We start from the raw sequence: 26,664 nt of genomic DNA on the forward strand, positions 1-26,664 counted from the left end.
TTGTCTACAAATCATATCTAAGTCCAGTTTCTAGCAACCTCAGGAGGGGAAGTTCCTCTAGTTTTTGCTACTGAGTCACCAACAACTGCTGGCATCCCTGAGCAAGGTTTCTCCCAACCATACACAGAAAATTGTCATAGCTAGTTTCTATTGCTGTGAAGAAACACCATGACCATGCATTTAGTTGGGGCTTGCTTACACTTCAGAAGTTCAATCCATTATCATCAAGGTGGAAAGCATAGTAGCTTACAGGTAGACATGGTGCTGGAGAGGTAACTAAGAGTTCTACATCTGGATCAGCAGACAGCAGGAAGAAAAACACTGAGTTACTAGGTCTGGCTTGAGCTTCTGAGACCTCAAAGGCTGTTCCCATTGACACACTTCCTCTAAGAAGGTCACACCTACTCCAAAAAGGCCACACTTATTCCAACAAGGCCATATGTCCTAATTCTTTCAAATAACACCACTCTGTATGATCCTATAGGGGTCATTTTCATTCAAACCACCACAAGAACCAGTCTCAGAGCTGCAGTTGTACTACATATACATACATCTATGTCCAAACTCCAGGAAACTCAAAAGTCCCCCAAGTTAACCCACAAAGTGTCTTTACCTAACACTTTATAACCTAATGATCAAAAATCAAAGACTAAGAGTGAACTGTGAACGTAGTAGCAGGAAAAAACAGAGCTAGCCGTCACAACATACAAAAGACAACATCCATACAAATAACAATGGTTTTTCTCAGAAGAAACCTTATAGGCTATGATAGGATGAAATGACATATTCCAAATGCTAAAAGAAAAAAATTTCAACCAAACAAGGATAGGTCATTTTGTAAGGATAAAATGGTCAATTCATCATTATAATAGAACTATAAATGTAGGTAGGCCCAGCACTAGAATAACCACATCTACAAAGCAATTATTGACAGGTTTAAGGAGAAAACAGAGAACAATAAGATAATAGTAGGGGACTTCACTGCTTTATTTTCAACAATAGATAACAACACAGAAATGTAATAATAGGTTAATAACATGACCCAAAAGAATTATACAAAATCTGCTATCCAACCAAAACAGAGTATATATACCTTTCACACAAGCACAAAATTCTACAAAACAAAACATATATTAGACTAAAAACACAACTCAATAAATTTAAATATGTATTATGATCACAGTGGATTAAGACTAGAATTAAAAGTGAAGGGAAACTGGAAAGTAAACAAGTGAAAATCAAAGGACATATTCTTGAACAACCAAAGTGTGTCAGAGAAGTAATCTAAGGAAAAAATTAAAAATTAAGATAGCAACCTAACATTAAAACTAAAGGAAAAGAGCAAAACAGAATAAAGATGGATGCTTATAAAAATAAAATCCCTTAGTATGAGAAAAGAAAGAAATTCAAATAAGCAATTTACAACTGACAGAACTAGAAAAATAAGAGAAAACTAAGCCCAAGTAATTAGAGGAGGAAAAAAATAATAAAAATCAGAGCTGAAATAAAAAAAAAACAGAAACAAGAAATACAATGAAAAAGAACAGAGAGACTGGGAGTTGGCTTTATGAAAAGGTAAAACTGAGAAACCTTTGGGCAAGTTAATGCACAGACAGAAAAAGAACAAAACAAGTAAATTAAAGATGAAAGATGGAACATTATTCATGTTATATAAAACAAAAGATGACAAGAACCTCTGCAAAGTTATCGATCATCAAATTTGATAATCTAGAAAAAGCTAGATAATTCCTTATTGCTTTTAACCTGCCAAAGTCGAGTATTGGAAAAATACGGAAAATGAATAGTCAAGTAGAGGGAAAGTAAATCAGTAATCAAGATTCTGACAAAAGTCCAAGGAAAAAGCTTTGTTCATAACAATTTAAAAATGGTTGTTAGTTATCTTCCGTAAACTCTTTCAAAAATGAGTAAAGAACACTTCCAGACCTATTAACAAGGTCGTCCTTGCCCTGATACCAAAGTCAGGCAAAGAACAGGTAGGGAAAAATTACATGGGAATATTACCGATAAACACAGATATGAATGCCATCAACCAAATACTAGTAAGCTAGGTTCAAGCACACTATAAGGGTTACATACCATGATCATGTGAGTTCAACTGTCAGGATACAAGAATAGTGTAACACATATAAATAAAACATATAATACACCACATTATCAAGGAGCATGTTAACACATACACAAAAAGCACTTTACAAAAGGTTCTCTCATTATTTTTAAAACAAGCGGCAAAAAAGAACATAAAAAGAAGGTTCTTCCACTTTATAAAGTCTATATAACACCCTCACAGCTAACACATAAACAACAAAAACACTGAAAGCTACCCTGTAAGATCTAGAACGATACAAAAACACATGCTTCTCACTTCACTTTAATATACTACTGATATTCCTAACCAGAGCAGTTAGGCAGGAAAAGAAATAAATTTATTTAAATATAAAAGAAGTAAGTAAAATATTCTATTTGCAGATGGCATATTCTTACTTATAGAAAACCCTTAACTTCAGAAATAAACAAATCATTAAAGCCTCAGGATAGCAAAAATTAATATATATCATGTATGTTTGTGTACATTATCAGCATAATTTCTAAAAAATAAATGGAAGTAATTTCATTTATATTACTGCAACAGTTAATCTTGACTAGGTCAACTCAATGGGATCTAGAATCTACTAACAGACTCTGGTCAGGTCTATGAGTGAGTTTCTAGGAAGGATTAACTTAGAGAAAGATAGGTTCCAAGGGGCTCAGATATGAGGTCCAAGGAAAAGCAGCATCACCTGCCTCTTTGTCTTTGCTTCCTGCTAGTGAGAAAGCATGCTTATTGCTGCTGCAGCACGCTCTACGAACAGCAGACTACAGCCTATTCAGCCTTCCCTCAGGGACTGAAGACCAGAAACTTCCCAGGAACCTCCAAGACTTAAGTGTCAGATTGGTACAGTAGATGCATCTTCATGGACTGCTACCAGGTTCTCAGTATATTGAAAGCCTTTTTTGGACTACAAGTCCCTATTACGGAAGGAAATCTAGAGGCGTTCCCTTTACAATAGATAACATTCTCTTTGTTCTGTTCTTCAAGAGAACCTGCTAAGAGAGTACAAGTACTAGTGAGGAGAATAAACCCTTAGGAATAAGCTTAAGAAGAAGGTGAAATGGAATACTAGAGAGCAATGATGAACAAGCCATAGAAATACAAACAGTTGGAAACTGACCTCATTATCATGGGGCCAGAAGAATAATTACTTTTTAAATGCCCTTACGACCCAAATCAATCTACAGTTTCAATATTGACCTTGTCAGAGTTACAGTGGAATTTTTCACATAAAGATAAAAAGTAATCAAAACAGAATCCTTGGGCAAGAAAACAAAGCCAGAGAAATCACACTTCCTGTTTATTAATTCAATCACAAAGTTATAGGAGTCCACATAGTATGTTACTGACATATGCACAGGCACGCAGATCTACAGAACAGAACAGTGAACACAGAAGTGAATCCATATACGAACAAACCATCAGCTAGTTTTTGACAAAGATTATACAACCAAAAATGATAAACTTTTAAATAAATTGTGATGTTGGATTCCCCTCTGTATGCTGTGATTACCATTAATGAATAGAGAAACTGGCTTAGCCTGATAGGGTAGAACAGAGCTAGGCAGGGCAAACTAAACTAAATGCTAGAAGGGAGAAGGCTGAGTCAGGGAGAAGTCATGTAGCCCCCGCCGGACAGAATTTTACCTGGTAAGCCACAGGCACGTGGTGATACACAGATTAATGGAGATGGGTTGAATTAATATGTAAGAGTTAACCAATAAGAAGCTAGAGCTAATCGGCCAAGCAGTGATTTAATTAATACAGTTTCTGTGTGGTTATTTCGGGATTCTAGGCAGCTGGGAAACGAGTAAGCAGCATCCTCCTTACAACAAAATTGTGATAGACAGACTGCATATTCCAATAATTAAGAATAAAAGACTTCCACACTCACACTATGGCATTTTCATACCCACTGCATCATATGCACATAAAATAACAATTAACTAATGTTTTTAAAAGAATAAAATTGGACCACACAGAAAAATCAACTTAAAATGTGAGGTGGAAAGACAGCTCACTTTCTACTGAAAAGTGAGAAGGAGCACTTTCTACTGTTGTAGAAGGTTGATCAGGTTCAGTTCTCAGCAAATACTTGCCATTTCACAACCATCTGTAACTTCAGTTCCAGGGGATCCAAGACCCTCTTGTGATGTCCATAGACGCCAGGCATACATGTGGTGTACACACACACACACACACACACACACACACACACACACACACACATATATATACATACGCAAGCAATAACACTTAAAATAAAAGAATGAGTCTTTAAAATGTAACTCAAAATGGATTAAAGGCTTAAGCATAAGACACCTTAAAAAGATTACAAAATTCTTCAAGAAAGTGATAGAAATTATTTAATAGTGGATTGACCATGATTTTTTTTCTAGTTTAATATTTATTTTTAATCATATGCTTAGAAACACTGGTACTTTCAAAAGAATTTGCACCAGAAATTTCTTGGAACAGCAAAAAGAGTTGTCATTTCTAGCAGTGTTAGTATTACCTGAGGTTCTAAAATTACGCCAAAGCGGGGGGGGGGGGGGTGGAAAATGAAAGCCAGACTATAGTATTTGAATATGCATTCCAAACACATGTGTATCAACCCTTGTGGTTTACCTAATCATCTGATACACCTATTGCTTTCAACAGAACCAAATACACATACACACAGAGAGAGACAGACAGACAGAAACAACGACAGAGAGATAGAGAGAAACTATCCTCCTATTCCACTGTAAATTACCATAATGCACCATACTCTCCTCCCAGTCATAATCTTTATTAATAGCTATGGCCATCACCTCTAGGTTTCAAATAGAGATGCAGGCATGTTAGCCCAGAACTTAGGAGCTGAAGCATGAGGAGTGTTACAAGTTTAATACCAATACTTTCTCTTAAAGTAAAATAAAATTCAAACGATGAAATTAAAATAAGAAAATAATCATAAATAGTATACAAAGTATAACAAAATAAGTGATAATATGGTTATTATATTAAGGTTCCTCTACAGAGATTAACAGAATAAATATTATGAGCATATATTACAAAGAGGATTTATTAGATTGGACTATACAATATGGGTTGGTTAGACCAACAAAGGCTGTCTGTCAAGAACCTGGTAGCTGTTCAGGGCAGTACATTAGATATCTCAGCAGTCCCAATTGTCGATCATTAGTCACAGACGTGACCACAGGCCAATCTATCTGGGCAATTCCAAAACACGGTGGTCTGCTATTTCTCAGACAACTCTCCGTTGTGTCAAGTTAACAATAAAAATTAATGAGTACAACCTACAATCAATAAGAAATTATACTTTCTACAAGCACATAAGCAAAATCTACTATATAATATTCGATATTTGTTTCATATTATTGCTATTGAGAAAATCAAAAGTTGATTTTCAATGATACAATAAATTTCTTACTGCTTAAATAGAATTTTAATAATATTATATGTCTCTATTTAGAAATAAAAACACGATATTAATATCTTTATCACAATGCTTATCAAACTCCATTATAAATTGTCCATAACCATGCCTTTCCACTAGTACCAATCCACATGGCTAAATGAAGAATTTCCTCTCACTTTGAACAGTGTCTGACAGATGACATTCAGTTAATAACTTTAGCACTGTTCAATATACAGCCCTGTGTATACTTCTCCCAATGCCCAAAGTTGTTCTCTTTGCAACATTTGCTGTCTCCTAGGTGCTTGAGCAAACAACTATAAATTTCCACTAGATTTCCATTAAATTAATCCCCAAATTACCACTGACTACCTCCAGCCTGAAATTTAGACTTCTCTCCCCTTTGGTGTCTCACATCTTGCTTTGTTTCAAAGTGAAGATGCAAAACAGACTGATTTTTTTGAAAGAGAAAACAGTATGGTATTCACATCTGAGAGAGAGCCCAGAGAGAGGATTTGGAAGTTAGGGGCACAGAAGAGTTACTGGGTTTGAGTGACACTGCGAGGAGAAGGGGCTGAACTTGGGGGTTGACTTTCTGTTAGAAGAGAGGCTAAAAGGTATCAGAGATCACCCTCAAGGTGTGAAACCTGGAGAAAAGGAGGAAAATAGTCTTTGGCAGTAAAAAGTCAGTAAAGCAACTCCAAAAGGCATGCCGGTTACGCTCTCCACGCAGCATATTAGGTTTGAAAGGCTCCACAAGACATGAATCAGAAATACCAAAGCAATGAGTGTATGAAGATGTATGTAGGAAAAGCCTACAGCAGAGAGTATTACAACATGGATCTCAGACCTCATGCATACAGTAAAAGAAATGCAGTCAAACTATTTGTAGATATATTCTTTAACCTCTCAGATGAGCAAAAGAGCAAAAGTAATGAATGTTTGAAAGTAGCATTATATCCACGGGGTGGCACAAATGGGAACCTTATCATGTTATAGATGTGTGTATGTTGGCAGAACTAAGGATTACCTATAAAGCACTACACATGCTAAGCAATCACTCTGCCACTAAGTTATATCCTCAGTCAGTAGAGCTCTTGATAGCAACTCTCTGTCATTTTTGTTCTAGTGTTTAGGTCATCTACTGCTGAATCAAAAATCACCCAAAATTTAACAGTTTAGAACAATAAACACCAAGTGATGAACTTTGGACATAACAGTATGAAAAAGTTCCTCAAATTCGCTTCCCAGTGAAATTGGTGAAAGCTGTAACACATAAAATATAACCACATAAAGCATCTAGAAATAGTCCTGGGCAAACAACAAATGAAAAAAATTCATCTATTTAAGAAAATATAGAAAATTAAATAAAAAAATAGAAAGCAAGGGACTATGCTGGAACTGCATAAAGATAGCTCCCTCACTGGGCCATTCCAGCTCCGCAGTATGGGGGAAATATCCCAGGTAGCTGCAAGCCAACAACAGCTCCCCTTCTTCCCATATTTCTCAACCTGCTCCAGCTGGTGCTTCCTGATGCCAAGGCCAAGCAAGATGCAGTCAAGAAGTGTGGATTCCACACACCTACCTGGCCCTGTATTATGGCATAGTCCTTCTGTTTTGGATTAACATTTGAGACTCAAGAAGAAAAGAAGGGAAATGAGGAGATGGCGAAGCTGGGAAAATGAGGGTCAGGAAGGAATTGTAGGAGTGGGAAATGGACATGATCTAAATTCACTGCAATCATGGGTAAATTTAAAAATGAATAAACAAAAAAAAAGTTTTAAGAAACTGCCGGGCAATAGTGGTGCACGCCTTTAATCTGAGCACTCGGGAGGCAGAGGCAGGGGGATTGCTGTGAGTTTGAGGTCAGCACGGTCTACGAGAGCTAGTTCCAGGACAGGCTCCAAAACTACAGAGAAACCCCTTCTCAAAAAACAAAAAACAAACAAACAAAAAATAAAGAAACAAAGATATTGTTGTTTCAAGGTTTGTAAAGAATTGTGCTGGGATTTTAATGGGCATTGAATCTATAGATTACTTTCACTACGTTAATCCTACCAATTCATGAGTATGAGAAATCTTTCCATCTTCTGATACCTTCTTTAATTTCTTTCTCCAAAGATTTGAAGTTCTTGTCATATAGGTCTTTCACTTGTTTGGTTAGAGTTACACCAAGATATTTAATGTTATTTGAGACTATTGTAAAGGGTGCTGATTCTCTGATTTCTTTCTCAGCCTGTTTATCATTTGTATATAGGAGAGCTACTGATTCTTTTTGAGTTAATCTTGTATCCAGTCACGTTGTTGTTCAACTGAGGAATGGATAAAGAAAATGTGGTAAATATACACAATGGAGTATAAATCAGCTGTTAAAAACAAGGACCTCAGGAAATTTGAAGGCAAATGGATAGAACTAGAAAACATCATTCTGAGTGAGGTAACTCAGACTGAGAAAGACAAGTATGTCTCTCTCGTAAGACATTAGTTGTAAGAGAAAGGATAACTATGCTACAAACCACAGACCCAGAGAGACAAGATAACAAAAAGGGTTCAGGGGGATGCTCAGATCTCCTGAGAAGAGGAAATAGAAGAGATTTTATGAGTGGGCTGAGGGTGGGTAAGGATGGGAACATGAGTTTGAGGGGTGTGGAAGGGGAGAGTTCTGAAAGAGACTACTGGAAAGTAAGGGTGGGGGGGAGCATTCCAGAGTCCGGTAAAAACCTGATGCAAGAAAATCTCCCAGGGATCTACAAGAAAGTTTCTACTAAGACTCCTAGCAATAGCAGATATGTAGCCTGAACTGGCCAACTCCAGTGACCAGACTGGTGCCTAACCCAACTGTCATCAGAGAGACTTCATCCAGCAACTGGTAGAAACAGATGCAGAACCACAGTCAAACATTAGGCAGAGTTCGGTGAATCATGCAGAAGAGGAGGAGAAGAGATTGTAGGAGCCAGAGAGGTCAAAAACATCAACAAGAAAACTCACAGAATCAACTAACATGGGCTCATAGGAGCTTACAGTGACCAACAACCAGGGAGTCTGCGTGGAACTGACCTAGGCACTCTGTATATGTTACAGTTCTATAGTTTGGTCCTCTTGTGGGAATCCTAACAGTGAGGACAGGAGCTGTCTCTGCCTTTTTTTTTTTTTTTTTTGGTTTTTTGAGACAGGGTTTCTCTGTAGCTTTGGAGCCTGTCTGGAACTAGCTCTTGTAGACCAGGCTGGCCTCGAACTCACAGCAATCCTCCTGCCTCTGTCTCCCGAGTGCTGGGATTAATGGCATGCGCCACCACCTCCCAGCTGTCTCTGACTCTTTTACTGGCTTTGGAACCCTACTTCTAATGCTGGGTTGCCTTGCCCAGCCTTAATATATAAGGAGGTGCATCTTGACACACCATGTTTGTTGCTACTCATAGGGGACCGGCCCTTTCCTAAATAAAAATGAAGGAGGAGTGGATTGTGAGTTGAGAACAGAGTGGGGGTTGGGTGAAGAACTGGGAAGAGAGAAGGGAGGGGAAACTGGCCAGAATGCAAAATAAATAAATAATAAATTTATTTAAAAAATAAACAAAGATAAAGCAAAAAAGACAAAGAACCTTTAAAATTATAATCAGAAAGACTAAAAAGTTATTCTATTAAAGATCACTTAGAAAAGAAAAAATGTAAAAATTTGTAATTTTAGAAGTAAAATTTTATTTATAAAAGATTCAGATGAAAAGCAGTATGGTAGTTCATTTGTGGTGCTAGTGAGAGCAAACTGATGGCACAGACTGGTCTGACAGTGGGGCCACACAAGGGAGGGCGTCCAAGGGCCCTGGTTACTGCTGAAAGCTTCCTTTTGTGGTGTTTGGTTATAAGGGGCATATTGAGGATGGATCTTTGCCCTGACTGATAGATAGGTCATATAATCATTTCCTCTGCTGCACAAGTCTCTTCTCACGCTCCATCAAATTTTAAACACATATATCACACAGATTACTGTTATAGGCTTCAGATGCTATCTGACATAGCTATTGAGTTGATGAGCCATCAAGGGGATGATGGTGAGAGATTGCCCCTGAAAGACACATAGAAAGAAATGTCTGCCTCTTAGATTAGATCACCGACAATGTCAGGGTCAAGGTCAGGGTCAGAGTATAGTTCACTTCTGTGGGGCTTCCCTGGTCCTTTGGTAAATGGAGGTGTCTTGACAGAGTACTTCAAATGCCTTCATTTATAGAATCTCAGCTCACCTTTCTATGTCATAAAGGAAAGATATAACTGAAGGATGATATTAAATATATTCATTGTCATTTGGGAACCATTTCTTTCTATACACTAATTTGTATTACAATCAGGCAATGTTAAAGTACAATATAATATCACAAACATTTTACTAATGATTGAGGCAATACCTGAGCAGAGAATCTGACAGAACAGCAGCAGGAGTTTCTCATGAAAACCTTCAATGAGAAGAGGGGGGAAATGGAGAGGACGGGAGAAAATGGAGAACTTTTGGCCTGGTTCTCCCAAAAGTGCTTCCCCTGGAGATGGAAGGGCAGGACATATATTCCTGGGAATTACCTCGATGGAATCCCTCCCTCAAGACAGCAAATGTCTTTGTTCACGTTAGATGGATAGAGTGACACTTTTGCCTCCTTAGACGTAGGGTTGGTCCTCTATCACCTACATCACCTTTTGTGCAGCTGTGTTCCTGCACAAGCAGTGGCTTTGGGCATCCTCCAGCTGGAGAATGTGCTCTCTTCCCAGTGCCTCTTGTGAAAGGTGCTGCTGACTAAGGTGGGCTCATTGCCTGCATGAGTAGCTTCAGGGTCTAGGGGAGCTATGGCCAGAGTTAGGAGTCATGTTTCATTATAATCAGTAGAATCCAGTCCTGGCAGGCCAGGAAGTACCATCACCCGAGGTGTGGGCAGGAAATGGAAACCGGGAAATCCGTAAGACGTTTCCTAAGTGTGATACAATTAAAGGAGATTCTTTCCCTGATAGATAGAAGAGACAACCTGGCTGATATTGTGGAAAGGCCAGGGACTAAGCCCTTGACTTTAGAACGAAAAAAACTAAAACATAGTGAGGAGAATTTTTAGTAGGAAGATAGGAAAGAATGTATTTTCTCACTTCCTGGTTGACTTGGCCAAATATATTCCAGTGATCAGGCCAGAGTTGGGCATTTCCTGCTTCTTGGCCTCCTATCCAAAGAATTGGAAACTGGGAGCTTACTCCTAGCCCTTGTGATGTACTTGGCAGCCTACTTGCATGTAGTATGCACACACACACACACACACACACACACACACAACCTCTAAGCAATGCATCTAACAATGTCAGTAGCCCCTCAAACTTTCACCTACATCTGACTACCAGTGCTTTCATCTCTGAATGATAACACAGACAGAACCATGAGCAATAAACTTAACAACAATCAAATGTAGACACTTTCATTCAAGTATATTCCTAACGAATCAAGTACAAATAGATGGGTCAATCTGACCAAAACTGGTTTGGGGAGCATGTACAGTAAGACAGACTGAGTTGTTCAAATGGACTTTCAGAGAGGATCCCTCATTTACCATTTTATACCTATGCATAGTTGGGTATGCATATGATTAAAATGAGAGGCATATGGGAAGGGACATGAACAGTAGGAAAAAATGAAAATATGACCTAATTTATCATTCAAGCTAAGGAACTTCCCTCACTTCATTCTTCTAAATTCCCCTGGGACCCCTAAGAATACTCTGACTTGTGGGGTCTTCTATCAATCTTGATAGCAAATCCCTTTATAATCTCTACTATCACTTAGTTACAAATAAAATTATCTTGTTTATCTCACAAATTTGTGAGAGTGTTTATTCAATGAGAGATGAAGAACCTAGAAATGCCAAACCTAGGCCCCAACCACCACCAGTAACGATACTGGATAATAAAAAGCCCAGAGAAGGACAACTATGTATTCCAGAGCTGTGGGGAACATTGCCCAGGAAAACCAAGACACCATCATACCAAAACAGCACAATTTGTGACTTTAACATTCCTTTTTGAAAGATCCAGGTTGAGTGGCAGAGTTTGCACTTGTAAATGAATGTAAATATACCACCTAGAAAATATCTGCACAGTCATGACATTAGAAAGTACACTAATAGGTTTCCAATTTTAAAAATCAACTCAAAATTTAAGGTATTTTGTAGTGTGATCTATGACCTCCAACATCAGAATTGTCTGAATAGTTTATCTTTAGAAAGATTCCAGGATCCAGCCCCAGAGACTTGGTACAGTATGTATGTCTATCTATAAGAAGAACATTTCAAGTGATGTTCAAGTATATGTTGAGTGATGTTAGTCTTGGTTGCTGTATTAGTCAGGGTTCTCTGAAAGAGCAGAAGTGATAGATATGTGCATATTAAATGAAGATTTACTAGATTTATTTACAAAGTGTGATCTTAGTAGTCCAAGACCATCTGTAGCACACCAGAGAAGCTGAGAAAACAGTATTTGCTCAGTCCATGAGGCTGGACTGTTCGCAGTTCCAGTATGTACCAAAGGACTAGAGGATTCCTAGAGAACTTCTACTGTTCAGTACATGTTGAAAACCCAAAATGGCAAAGGAATCAGCAGTAGCAGATACAGAGTCATTAATGTGCCAGCAATCGTGAATGCAAGTAGGCAAAAGCAAACCTTTTCTTCCTTCATGTCCTTTCATTCAGGATTTTACCAAAAGATGCCACCCACACTTAAAGGAGTCTTCCCACTTCAAATAATATGATCTAGAAATACTGCAAAGCATGCCCAGTTCCAGATTCAGCCAGACTGACAAACAAGATTTGCCATCATATTTATCAACCTGACTTGATCTTGAGTTGACTGAGAGACAAGGTTTTGGGCAAGACTGTGAGGGTATTTCCAGAAAGGGTTAAGTCAGTAGAGACCTTACCCCTAGTGGCAACCCAGATATAAAGAGGTCACATGCGCACTTCTGCTTTTGTCTGTTCATCTTTACTCCTTGCTGATCAGTGCAGCCAATCTGTTGCTGCTGTGACACCGGCCATTTTACACTGATACTGGAAGCTAACATCTTTGGCCTTCCAATATGGATGACCAGAAATCTTCCAGGAATCATCTAGGCCTTCAGCAACACACTGGGATACGGAGGCATCCAGCCTCCTTGACTGAAAAGCTACCAGGTTCTTAGTCTCCCTAGTGTGTAAATATTGCTGGATTACCAAGTCCATATTGTGTAAACCAATCTAATAAATCCTTTAATAATATGCATTCATTCTGTTAGTTCTGTTCCTCTAGAAAACTTACTTATACACAAATTATATATAGTACGGTGTGGGAGAATTGTCTGTATTCTGTCAATTATATTTTAATAAAACGCTGATTGGCCAGGCAGGCAGTATAGGCAGGAAAGCCAGACAGGAAGTAGGGGTGGAGCAAAGAGACTGGGAGTATTCTGGAAGCAGAAGCTCCCTCAGGCATTCCTGCGCAGACCACCGAAGAGGAAACATGTAAGCTGCTCCGCTGAAAAAGGTACCAAGCCATGTGGCTAACATAGATGAGAATAATGGGTTAATATAAGCTATAAGAGTTAACAAGAAACCTGAGCTAATGAGCCAATCAGCTTATAACCTAATGTAGACTCCATGAGATTTTCTTTGGGAATTGCCGGATGTGGGGTACCGGGCGGGATAGAAACCCCAACAAGCCAGCCCTCATGTTACAATACTACATTTCCAGCTATAAAGCAATAATCTCTCCAATTCTTATTGTACACTACTAAGAACATAACGGTCTTGAGTTTGAGTACACAGCTCCAATATATATTTATTTATAAACTATATGGACTTATAAATATATATTCTTCTATAAATATAAATATTAGTATATTAAAAGTATAAAATGGAAATTTTACTATTCCCTTTTGCTCAACCAAAAGGCACACAAAAATTAATGCTAGTTAAGTTGGAAGGCATTATTAAGAAGGATAAAAGTCCAGAGTGAAGGTCCCCAGAAGGGAGTACAGGGCACCACCAGCTCCTCCTGCAGGGGCTTCTTTATTCCACAAGACCCTGCCCTCCCCCCAAGTTCACCCTTTTGTCAGCAGGGGTTCTTGGCCCACCAGGAGTCCTTGTTCCTGTGCTGAGGAGATCCATCCAGAGGGGTGAGTGTGTGCTTGCCTGAGGCAGACCATACAGAATGGATCACAGGGACCCTCCAGCTCCTGCTGCAGGGGCTTTTTTGTTCCACATGACCCTGTCTCCTCCAAGCTTTCCCTATTGTCTGTGAGGTCCTTGGCCCAGGAACAGACCCTGCTCCTGCAGTAAGGAGATCCAGCCAGAGGGCACTCCTTTCCATCTGCAGGGCCCTTAGATCCACCAGCATGGCCAGCTCCAGTGCCAAAGGGCCCTAAGAGAGGCCAGATCAAGAAAATTCCCCAAGTACACAGTCAGTGAAAGCAAAGATTGGACCAAGACGCCAAGACTCTCCTGGCTGCATTTGAAGGAAGAGATGGGCAGGCGCCAATACAAGAATTCCTCCAATAACCTGAAAAACAACATGACGACACCAGAATCCAGTGATCACGCAACAAGAAGATGTGAACACCCTATTCCAGAAGAAATCGTTATTAAACGTAACATTATGACAATATTAGAGGTCCTTAAACAGCATGTGAAAAACTTCTTTAAAGAAATGGAGAAGACAAACAAAAAGGTAGAAGAAATGAATAAATCTCTCAAAGATACCCAAGAAAGCCAAGAAAAAGCAATCAAACAGGTAATGGAAACAGTTTAGGACTTGAAAAATGAAATGGAGGTAATGAAGAAAACACAAATCGAGGGAAGGTTGGATATGGAAAATCTGGTTAAACAAACAGGAACAACAGAGACAAGTAAAACCAACAGAATACAAGAGATAGAAGAATCGCAGACGCTGAAGATACTAAAGAGGAAATAAACTCATTGATTAAAGAAAACAACAAATCCAACAAATTCTTATCACAAAACATCCAGGAAATCTGGAACACCATGAAAAGACCAAACCTAAGAATAACAGAGGTAGAGGAAGGAGAAGAATTACAGCTCAAAGGCACAGAAAATATATTCAATAAAATTATAGAAGAAAACTTTCCCAACTTAAAGAAGGATAAAAAGGATATTCCTATGAAGGTACAAGAAGCATAGAGAACACCAAATAGACTGGATCAAAAAAAAAACCATAACAGCACCATATAATAATAGAAACACAAAACATACAGAATAAAGAAAGAATATTAAGAGCTGCAAAGGAAAAAGGTCAGGTAACATATAAAGGGAAACCTAACAGAATTACACCTGACTTCTCAATGGAAACCTTGAAAACCAGAAGGTCTTGGATAGATGTGCTGCAGACACTAAGAGACCATGGATGCAATCCCAGACTACTATACCCAGCAAAGCTTGCATTCACCATCGATGGAGAAAACAAGATATTCCAGAACAAAAGCAGATTTAAACAATATGTAGCCACAAACCCAGCAGAAAGTACTAGAAGGAAAACCACAAACCAAGGAAGCCAACAACACCCATAATAACTCAGGCATCTGTCAACACTCCACCAGCACAACTCAAAGAAGGGAAAAACACAAACAATACCACCAAAAAAAATAATAACCGGAGTAAACAACCACTGGTCATTAGTATCACTTAATATCAACGGACTCAATTCACCAATAAAAAGGCAAAGGTTAAGATAATGGATACAAAAACAGGATCCAACATTCTGCTGTTTACAAGAAACACACCTCAACCTCAAAGACAGACACTACCTCAAAGTAAAGGGTTGGAAAATGGTTTTCCAATCAAATGGACCTAAGAAACAAGTGGGTGTGGTTATACTAATACCTAACAAAATTGATTTCAAACTAAAATCAATCAGAAGAGATGGAGAAGGACAATTTATATTCATAACAAGAATAACTCATCAGGAGGAAGTCTCAATCCTGAATATCTATGCCCCTAATATAAAAGCACCCACATATGTATAAGAAACATTACTAGAACTCACAGCACACATCAAACCCCATACTCTTAATAGTAGGAGATTTCAACACTCCTCTCTCACCAATGGACAGGTAAAACAGACAGAAACTTAAAAGAGAAATAAGAGAACTAACAGATGTAATGAACCAAATGGACTTAACAGACATCTATAGAACATTTCACCCAAACAGAAAAGAATATACCTTATTCTCAGCATCTCATGGAACCGTCTCAAAATTTGATCACATAATCGGTAACAAAGCAAACATCCACAGACAAAAAAAAATTGTAGTAACCACTTGTGTACTGTCAGATCACCATGGAATAAAGTTAGAATTCAACAACAATTCTACCCCCAGAAAGCTTACAAACTCATGGAAACTGAACAGTCAACTTCTGAACCACCCCTGGGTCAAGGAAGAAATGAATAAAGAAATTAAAGTCTTCCTTGAATTTAATAAAAATAAATACACAACATACTCAAACATATGGGACACTATGAAAGCAGTGCTAAGAGGAAAATTCATAGCACTAAGTGCCCACATAAAGAAAACAGAGAAAGCTCACATTACAGACTTAACAGCACACCTGAAAGCTCTAGAAAAAAAAAAAAGAAGCAGACTCGCCCAGGAGGAGTAGAAGACTGGAAATAATCAACTGAGGGCTGAAATCAACAAAATAGAAACACAGAAAATAACCCAAAGAATCAATGAAACAAAAAGCTGGTTCTTGGAGAACATCAACAAGATTGACAAACCCCTATCTGAACTAATCAAACGGCAGAGAGAGAACACGCAAACTAACAAGATCAGAAATGAAAGGGGGAAATAACCACAGACACAGAGGAAATTCAGAGAATCATTAGATCTTACTACAAAAGGCTGTCTGCCACAAAATTGGAAAATGTAAAAGAAATGGACATTTTTTAAATAAGTACCATATACAAAAATCTAACAATGTAATCCATCATATAAATAAACCAAAAGAAAAAAGCCATATGATCATTTCATTGGATGCTGAAAAAGCATTTGACAAAATTCAACACCCCTTTATGATAAAGGTCTTCGAGAGATTAGGGATACAAGGTTCATACATAAATATAATAAAAACAATATACAGCAAGCCAACAGCTAACATCAAATTAAATAGAGAGAAACTTAAAGCCATTCCACTAAAATCAGGAACAAGACAAGGCTGTGCACTCTCTCCATACCTCTTCAATATAGTGCTTGAAGTTCTAGCAATAGCAATAAGACAGCATAAGGTATAGAAGGAGTGGCGGGCTGCGTTCCTGCCTGGCTCCCGCATGGCTAGCTTTACACCCAGAAATAACAACACACAAACTGTATTCATTTAAACACTGCCTGGCCCATTAGTTTCAGCCTCGTATTGGCTAATTCTCACATCTTGCTTTAACCCATATTTAGTAATCTGTGTAGCACCATGAGGTGGTGGCTTACCGGGAAAGATCCTAACTTGCCTCTGTCTCGGAGAGGAGAGTCATGGCAACTGCCTCATTGCCTTCTTCCCAGCATTCTGTTCTGTCTACTCCACCCACCTATGTTCTGACCTATCAGGCCAAGAAGTTTCTTTATGAATTAACCAATGAATGCAACAGAAATACAGAAGACCCACCTACATCAATAAGGAGATCAAGGGGATTCAAACTGGAAAGGAAGAAGTCAAACTTTCGCTATTTGCAGATGATATTATGGTGTACATATGCTACCCCAAAAACTCTAACAAAGAACTCTTACAGCTGATAAACACCTTCAGTAATGTGGTAGGATACAAGATCAACTCCAAAAAAATCAGTAGCCCTCCTATACACAAAGAACAAAGAAGAAGAGAGGGAAATCAGAGAAATATCACCTTTCACGATAGCCACAAATTCATAAAGTATCTTGGTGTAACTCTAATCAAGAAAGTGAAAGATCTATTTGACAAGAACTTTAAGTCTTTGAAGAAAGAAATTGAAGAGGACACCAGAAAATGGAAATATCTCCCTTGCTCTTGGATTGGTAAGATCAACATAGTAAAAATGGCAATTCTACCAAAAGCAATCTATAGACTCAATGCAATCCCCATCAAAATCCCAACAAAATTCTTCACAGACCTTAAGAGAACAATAATCAACTTTATATGGAAAAACAAAAAACCCAGGGTAGTCAAAACAATCCTATACAATAAAAATACTTCTGGAGGCATTACCATCCCTGACTTCAAACTCTATAACAGAGCTACAGTAATGAAAACAGCTTGATATTAGCACCAAAACAGAGATGGAATCAAATCGAAAACCCGGATATTAACCCACAAACCTATGAACACCTGATTTTTGACAAGGGAGCTAAAATTATACAATGGAAGAAAGAAAGAATCTTTAACAAATGGTGCTAGCATAACTGGATGTCAACCTGTAGAAGAATGAAAGTAGATCCATATCTATCACCATGCACAAAACTCAAGTTCAAATAGATTAAAGACCTCAATATAAATCCAACCACACTGAACCTGATGGAAGAGAAAGTGGGAAGTAGTCTCCAACACATGGGCACAGGAGACCATTTCCTATGTATAACCCCAGTAGCACAGACAATAAGAGCAATAATGAAAAAATGGGACCTTCTGAAACTGAGAAGCTTCTGCAAAGCAAAAGACACTGTCATTAAGACAAAAAGACAGCCTACTGAATGGGAGAAAATCTTCACCAACCCCACATCAGACAAAGGCCTGATCTCCAAAATATATAAAGAAGTCAAGAAACGAGACATTAAAATTCTGAATAACTCAATTAAAAAATGGGGTACTGAACTGAACAGAGAGTTCTCAACAAAAGAAATTCAAATGGCCAAAAGACACTTAAGGTCATGTTCTACTTCCTTAGCAATCATGGAAAGGCAAATCAAAACAACTTTGAGATACCATCTTACACCTGTCAGAATGGCTAAAATCAAAAACACCAATGATAACCTATGCTGGATAGGATGTGAAATAAGGGGAACACTCATACATTGTTGGTGGGAATGCAAACTTGTGCAACCACTTTGGAAATCAGTGTGGCAGTTTCTCAGGAAAATGGGAATCAACCTACCTCAGGATCCAGCAATTCCACTCTTGGGAATATACCCAAGAGTTGCCCAATCATACTACAAAAGCATTTGTTCAACCATGTCCATAGCATAGTTGTACATATTTGTAATAACCAGAACCCGGAAACAACTTAGGTGCCCCTCAATGGAAGAAGGGATAAAGAAGGTGTGGCACATATACACATTAGAGTTCTACTCAGCAGTAAAAAACAATGACGTCTCTTTTTACATGCAAATGGATGGAAATAGAAAACACTTTACTGAGTGAGATAACCCAGATCCAAAAGATAATTATGGTATGTACTCACTCATTAGTGGATTCTAGCCATAAACAAGTACATTGAGCCTATAGTTCGTGATCCTCGACAACCTAAGTAGTAAGGTGAACCCAAGGAAAAACATATTTATCCTCATAGAAATTGGAAGTAGACAAGATCGCTGGGCAAAAGTTGGAAGCACAGGGGTGCGTGTGGGATGGTGGAAGGGGAGACGGGGAAAGAGAAGGGAGAAGGGGAGGATTGGGGAGAGCTTGGGGGAGTGGGATGGTTGAAATGGAGGAAGGGTGGATATGGGAGCAGGGAAGAAGATATCTTCATTAAGGGAGCCATTTGAGGGTTGGCAAGATACTTGGCTCTAGAGGGGTTCCCCAGGTGTCCAAGGGAATGTCCCCCACTAGGTCCTTGGGCGGCAAAGGAAAGGGTGCCTGAACTGGCCTTCTCCCATAGTCACACTGATGAATATCTTGAATATCACCATAGAACCTTCATCCGGCGATGGATGGAGATAGAGACAGAGACCCACATTGGAGCACTGGATTGAGCTCCCAAGGTCCAGATGAAGAGCAGAAGGAGGGAGAAGATGAGTAAGGAAGTCAGGACCGTGATGGATGCATCCACCCACTGAGACGGTGGGATTGATCTAATGGGAGCTCACCAAGGCCAGCTGAACTGGGACTGAACGAGCATGTGATGAAACCAGACTCTCTGAATGTGGCTGACAATGCAGGCTGACTGGGTTTTGATTCTACTGCATGTACTGGCTTTTTGGGAGCCTAGTCTGTTTGGATGCACACCTTCCTAGACCTGGATTGAGAGGGGAGGGCCTTGGACTTCCCACAGGGCAGGGAACCCTGACTTCTCTTAGGACTGGAGAGGGAGGGGGAGGAGAGTGGGAGGGAAATGGGAGGAGGGAAAGAGGTGGAAATTTTTAATAAAAAATAATAAAACAGAAAAAAGAAAGAAGGATAAAGAACAAAATCACAGAAATGTCCGTGCAACAGCCAGAACTTTTCTAGAAGGCTATTCTGCTTTAAATAAAAAATAGAAACAGAAAACATTAATTTTCAGCACACTGGAAAAGCAACCAGGGAGCTTCAACAAAGGGAAGTCTGATCATCAAAAGAGAAGTGTGATTTATAAATCAGACATGCAAGCAACATGAGTAAAAAGACAAATAAGATATTTTAGGAGTCTACAACTATCAAGGATGGTAAAGGTCGTCACAGTCTGTCATGGATCACAGATTTTAATGAGGGGGGTAAAGCAGGTGTTGTTAGAATGATCACAGGTCTAGAGACCCCCAAAGAAGAATACAGTTGCAGTCATCAAAAATGATACTGAAGCTATATGAGTGTGATTCCAGCAAAGAAATGAGGAAATGAAAAGATATCCATATGTTTAGCTTCTCATTTAGGAAACATAATGAAATCCATTTAATAGGAAAGAGAGTGTGTTAATCACTGTGTTAAACGTCAGGGGACTACTGCATACTAAATGTGTGATGAGGAGTAGCAGCCGCACTCCGGTGTTTCTAATGACCATGGAGAGGCTCCATAATCTACAGTTAAATGGCTGAGCATCCCTGCAGGGCAATACTGAAGTATAAATGAAAACTCTCAACTTATTCTGGAACACTTCCTCTACTCTGGCAAAGTCATCTCAGGTTTTCAAGAACACGCTGCCGTGATGTAATGCGGAAAACTGAGTCAGCATAGGGAATTCCCCATCCAGGTAGCTGTTGAGTAAGAAATCAAATAGCAGAGATGTCTCCCAGAAATGTGGCATACCTAGTGTCTAAGCCACAGTTTCACTTATCTGCTAAGCGTTCATATGGCAGAATATGAACAAGATCCAGCACTTGAGAGAAAGATCGGGAGTTCAAGGTAATTCATAGCTGTCAGCCTGTGTTCCATGAGACCCTGTCTCACACATGTACACCACATACAGGTGAGTGGGAGAAAGGACTGATACATACTTGGAGAATTTGGCATTTCTAGTTATACACTCAGTAATTGCAACGTTGTGATTATGACAGTCGTCTGGAAATCAAACTGATCTTTTTGGGGCATTGGCAGTTTTAATCTTTATATTGAAGAAAAAAATTCAGTAGACCCAAGATTCATAAAAATAAAACTTGAGAGAGAGCTCACCTTTCCACAACTAAACGGACAGTCTGAGTGAGGTCTGGATTTGCTGCCTGGAGACGTTTCCACAAAGACCATACAAATTCTTTATCAGCCTTAAGGAAATAAAAATAAAAGTTTAATTTTTAAGCATGTTGTTTCTTGGTAAGAGATGATATTCAATTTAAATATAAAAAAATGAACGGCTACTTCTATAATTATACCAATGAACCCTTTAAAAGTATAGCAGGAAGACACTGGAGATGGTTCAGTGGTTAAGAGCACTAGTCGCTTCTCAGAGGACATAGTTCAATGCCCAGCATTTACATGGAGGCTTACAGTCATGTGTAACCGCAGTCCAGGGAATCTCATGCCTTCTTTTTGCTTCCCTGAACATTGTACACACATGAAACACAGATATAGAAGCACACACACACACAAAATAATAACTTTAAAAACTATCTAAAAGTATGATAGGAAAATCTTATTTTAAAAATTCCTTACACTGATAGCCTACTCTCCAATACTGACAGTGCTCCACCCACATTTTGTGATGTAAATGCCAAAATCAATGTAGAATTACTCTAAGAGGAAGCTGTCCTTCCTCTACTGTTGTCTTCCAGTTCCCCAGATGGCAAAACCCCATGAGAAAACTGACTACTCCAGCTGCCTCCACTTTCCTACCTCATTTACTCTGCAATCTTTCAATAAGATTTCCTTCCCAGGGGAAATAGGCTAAGGAGCCCCTACTCATGTCTGAGACACTGTGGACAGTTGATGGCTTCTCCAGGAGGGAACATTTTCTTTAAGTCTGTGGCCTCTGGAAGGTCAACCATGTTCAAGTGGGATGGGCCCACACAGGAGTATACAGGCAACACAAATTGGACTCAATGTGTAATTTTGAGAGAGAGAGAGAGAGAGAGAGAGAGAGAGAGAGAGAGAGATCTAGAAGGAGCCAAAGAATCAATAAAAAAAAATTTAAAACTGAAAAGGCAAAAAGAAGACCATCGACTGAAAGAAAATATCTATAAAAGACATATCTGATCAAATACTTATATCCAAATATACAAAGATTTCCTAGAAAGCAGCAATCAAAACACAAGGCACTTTAAAAAGGAGCAGAAGTTCCCAACATATGTCTTGCCAAAGAAGATTATACCTGGTAAATAAATTTCCCTCTATACCAATATGTTAGCATTTCCCATGTTCTTCTACCCTGTCGAATCCAATGGACAGTTTCAGACTTACTGGACACGTTAGTTATTAACTCTGGTTAATAGAAATCACTTTGAGAAGTTTTTTTTTTTAAAAAAAAAAAAATGACCTAGAGGTTCAGATTAACTGGTCCTAGATAATATGGTCCAAGTATCAGAATTCCTTCAAAGTTCTGAGATGCACTCAAAGTTAAGAGCTAATATCCTGTTTGATCTTATATAAGTGACATAGTTTTACAAACCAACCTTTCTATATTTCCTTTACCTTTCAGACTTGTATTGCCAACTGCCTACTTGGCAACTCCAACTGAATGCCTAAAAGGCACTTCCTATACTTAACTTTCCTGAAATAAAACTCTTGATCCACAACCTTCTCACAAACCTGCCCTTCTGCGTGTCAGAAATGTATCATCATCTTCTTATTAATTCAAACATCTAAAATGTAGAGAGAAGTCAGTCTTAGTGAATCTCTTTTCCCCAAACTTTCTATACACCAGAAGGGCTTATCTTCAAAATATATCCTTATTCTAACCACTCTCAACAGCTTCACCCATTATCACCCTAAACCAAATCCATTCCAACTCTCGTTTATATCTCTACAAGAGGCTCCTAGACTCACAGGTCAAAAGTCCCCAATGGAGTCCCATAGATGGGACAAATAATTCCAACTCTCTACCAAAACTCTAAAACTTCATGTCATTTAATCTCATATGCATCTCACAAAGATGCCTATCATGCTCCCCTATCCTTAGGCTGACTTCCTCGCTCTGCTTTGGGCAGGCTATACCATCATCCAGGTCTTCATGTAGATTATTCCCAAACTTAATTCAAGGCTTTATTTAAGCATCACCTCCTTAAAAGAAGTTGTCCCTGGCTATTTATAACTTAAGCCCCAAGTCTGTTAAGCCTCTATCCCATTACACTTTTAATTTATTTTTATTTTTTCTTCTTTGGGGTAGGGAGAATGGGACACACTCGTGTCACAGTGTGTGTACGGGAAGGACAACTTTTGAGAGCTGGTTCTTTCCTTCTACTGTGGGATCTGAGAACCAAACAGCACTCGTGACCACTAAGTCATCCTCCCGGTTTCACTAGTTTGCTTCCTATTGCTGTGATAAACACACAATAACCAAAAGCAAATTTGGGGAGGACATAATTTAGTTGGCTTGCATGTATAATCACAGTCCATCACTAAAGAAAACAAGGCAAGGGTTCAAGCAGAACAGGAATCTGGAGACAAGAGCTGAAGCAGAGGCTGTATAGGAATGCTGCTTGCTTGCTTGCTCAATCTGCTTTCCTATAAACCCCAGGAACACCAGCCTGGGGTGGCCCTACCCACAGGGGTCCGGGCCCTCCCACAGTGGTAATTAATCGAAAACATTATTCTATTAGAATATAGCTCCTAACTATGTGAGGAACCCAACTACAAGATGAGTTCTCAAGTCGTTTTGTTTTTAATACCTGGAAAAGGCTTCAACATAGCTAAATATATGGTAGTTACAAAATACAACTTAGTTCTGATTCCCAATTCCATATGCTTCAAAAAATTATCATTAAATTTGGTAATGAACAAATATGTCTGTTACTTAAATGCCCTAAATAATTTTCATCTGAAACTGACTTAGTAAATGCTGTTGGTTGCTACAACAACCCCCGACACACAAACTTTATAAACCCAACATCATTTTGCTTGATCTGCTAGTCTACAAAGGGGATCGAAAGTGCATATCCAAAAACTGTCCTGCATTCTGTCATAAAGAGGAGGCAGTCTTGAAAGATGCGAGAAAAAAAAGAGCAAATAATAGGCTGGAGGCAATCTCTAAACAAATGAAATAAGGCATAAAAACATCATGAAAATCTGAAAAGATCTATGAAAATGCTCCATTTAGAGCTTACTCCCCTTAATAAGCACAATAGACAGACTTCTTCACACTTAATCAGCCTTTATTATGCTCACTATTGCACGCGGTGTCCTTGCTAACTTGGGGGTGGGGGAACAACGCACGTGTCCCAGGGAGTTGAGATAAAAAAAAATGGATTTCTTACTTTGGGTTGCAATTTCTAAGATTTTGATACTATATAATCCCAGGTGCTGTGATTTATGGGTTAATAATAAGAATTCACATTAAAAAAAAAAACTAAAGGTTTAACTTAGTTACAAAACAACTAGGAGTTTAATTATTTATTTTTCCCTAGTCTAAGAGCAGGAATCTGGTTTGGCTACAACCTTGGTAATGACGGATTCTGTCAACCTCATTTCTGGAATTTACTGTAATGTCTCCGATCATCTAACAGTATTAGCATTATCAAGTATCAAGAATTGTCATCCCAAGCTAATTAGAACCATTTCTATCTCTTACATTTACCTCAGGTAGTGCAATAATTTCACAGTCCAGGTCTGCCCAAGATCACAAAGGCAGTGCCCCACTAGAAGCCACATTTTTAGGAATATAAATGTGAGCGCAGAGGGACAGTGTAAAATTGTGGGTAGCGTCTTAAACTGTCACTTTAACAAAAGCCTTTCGCATGAACACACATTTGTAAATTACCCTAGGGTGAGGTTTACATTAGACAAAACACTTCGGTTCATTGCTATCTTTGGTTTATCCCTTTGCTTTTTTGCCAGAGAACAGAAAATGAGAGAGAAAATGAAACGGGGTGGGCAGATAGTTGTTCCCCAATCTATTTAACAAAGCTATATTCAAGTTAAACAAGATTCTGTTGGTTTTTTACCACAAAGACCTATAAAATGGACGAGAGAACCCAACAGAGCATACTGTAAGGGAATGAACAAGGTTTTACTAACCTGAACTGATGATAATACTGCTTGAAACACTGTGGCAGTTCCTAATTAGTGTCTCTTAAAGATAGTGATTTTGTTTTTTAAAGAGACCTGTTAATAAAGTGAATGGCATCCTACTTCCTAATCCTATATATATAAGGTTCAGGTCAAATTTTAGCCAATGGTAGTAAGACGGCAACCCCCCAAAAAACAGAATAAAAATAACAAACCCCAGTGCACTGAAGGACAGGAGAGCTTACTTTGCTTTACACAAACCCTAAAACTAACCTGGAAAGTAATTTGAGTGCAACTAACTTAGCAACTGCTTTCCTCTGCCAAGCTCACGTGAAAGCATTTCACACTCATGATCTACGGGCTCATTCTAAGTTAATAAATGAATACGGAGCATTCTATGTGTGAACTCCCTAGTCCCATGGCTTTCTAAAAACTTGTGATTGTGTTTGGAACTTAACTTTAACCATGTAAGAACAAGGGCAAGTGTGGGTTTGAAGTGTAAAAGCGGGCTACTTCATCGGTGAAAATTTATTTTTGTGACACGGTCCTGTTTATTTTAATTCATGAATGCGCTCCACTCGTGGGCACTGGGTACTAGACACCACCAGGAACTTGGACTTGGAGGAAGGCGCCCTTGGAGAGAGCATCTATCAAAAGGAAACCGAGGTCTGCAGAGGGGCAGAGCCTGCAGCCCAAGCGATGGGCAAGTCCGGCATGGAGACTGAAGGGCGCGTCCCGGGAGGGTTCCCTAGATACCCGGAACGCGAGCAAGCGTCTGGGCAGCGGTGGTGGGCACGGGCTGTGGACGGGAAGGCCGGCGGCCAGTCCTGATACCTGACACAGGGCCAGCTCCTCCTTTAGGCTGCTCAGCTCTTCCTCCAGCAGCTGCGTCCGAGTCGCCTTCGCCTCCACTACCGAGAGGCCCTCTGGCTGCCAGGACCCCGGGGGCGCGCTGGCGACTGGAGCGACAGCGGCCCCGGCCAGGCCCGGCCCTCGCCGGCCCCCTGTCCCTTCTTCGCCCCTCCAGACTAAGTCGCTTTTAGCCCCGAAGACCTCCCTCGCGGCGTCCGCCAGCCCCGAGGCCTCGCTGTGCACGCCATGCACCGGGCGCGGGGACCGACGGCCCGATTGCCGTCCCGGGGGCGGAGGCAGCGAGGAGGACGGCGAGGGCGCCGCCATGGCCGTGGCGCCTAACGGGTCAAGTTCCCGCTTGAAAACTCCACCTTCCCTTCCCCATCCTGAGGAGCCCGGCCGGCCGGCCTGCGCATGCGCGCAGCGTTTCCCGCCTCGTCCCGCGCTCGCGGCTCCGAGCCGGCTTCCCGCCTACGAGCTGCAGGCGCGGGTGGCTGAGCTGCGCGTGCGCGCCGGGCCGGATGATGCTCGACCGGCGAGGGCTTTGCTTAGTGCCGTCTGAGTCCCGAGTCCGCAGCGCCTGGGTTCCCCGCCCTCCTAAGACCCTGGCCCCGCCAAGGACCTGCTTACTTCCCTTCTCTTCAAGCCTTCCTGCCAAGCCCCATCCCCCAGTGATCCTGAACTGTGAATTCCTCCTCCTCCAAGGCTTCTGCCAGCTCGTTTTTCACGTTTCATTGACCGCCCTCAAGTGTTAGTTA

At 39.8% G+C, this 26,664-nt stretch overlaps 1 protein-coding gene across 21 annotated transcripts in view; it reads right to left on the reverse strand.

Annotated features, from left to right (window-relative positions):
• Positions 1-26,248, reverse strand: part of Cntln (centlein) — a 254,984-nt gene extending 228,736 nt beyond the window's left edge. For all 21 annotated transcript variants that reach the window (XM_087904885.1, XM_085686221.2, XM_085686220.2 and 18 more), the window contains exons 1-2: positions 25,889-26,248; positions 21,071-21,159 (exon numbers count right to left, since the gene is read on the reverse strand). In XM_087904885.1, coding sequence (XP_087761011.1) covers positions 21,071-21,159; positions 25,889-26,233 — 434 coding nt within the window. In that variant the 5' untranslated portion in view covers positions 26,234-26,248. The remainder of the gene's footprint in view (positions 1-21,070; positions 21,160-25,888) is intronic.
• Positions 26,249-26,664: the final 416 nt, after the last annotated feature.

Source organism: Myodes glareolus, chromosome 3, assembly GCF_982192425.1.
Source record: "Myodes glareolus chromosome 3, mMyoGla1.1, whole genome shotgun sequence".
Lineage (NCBI taxonomy): Eukaryota > Metazoa > Chordata > Mammalia > Rodentia > Cricetidae > Myodes > Myodes glareolus.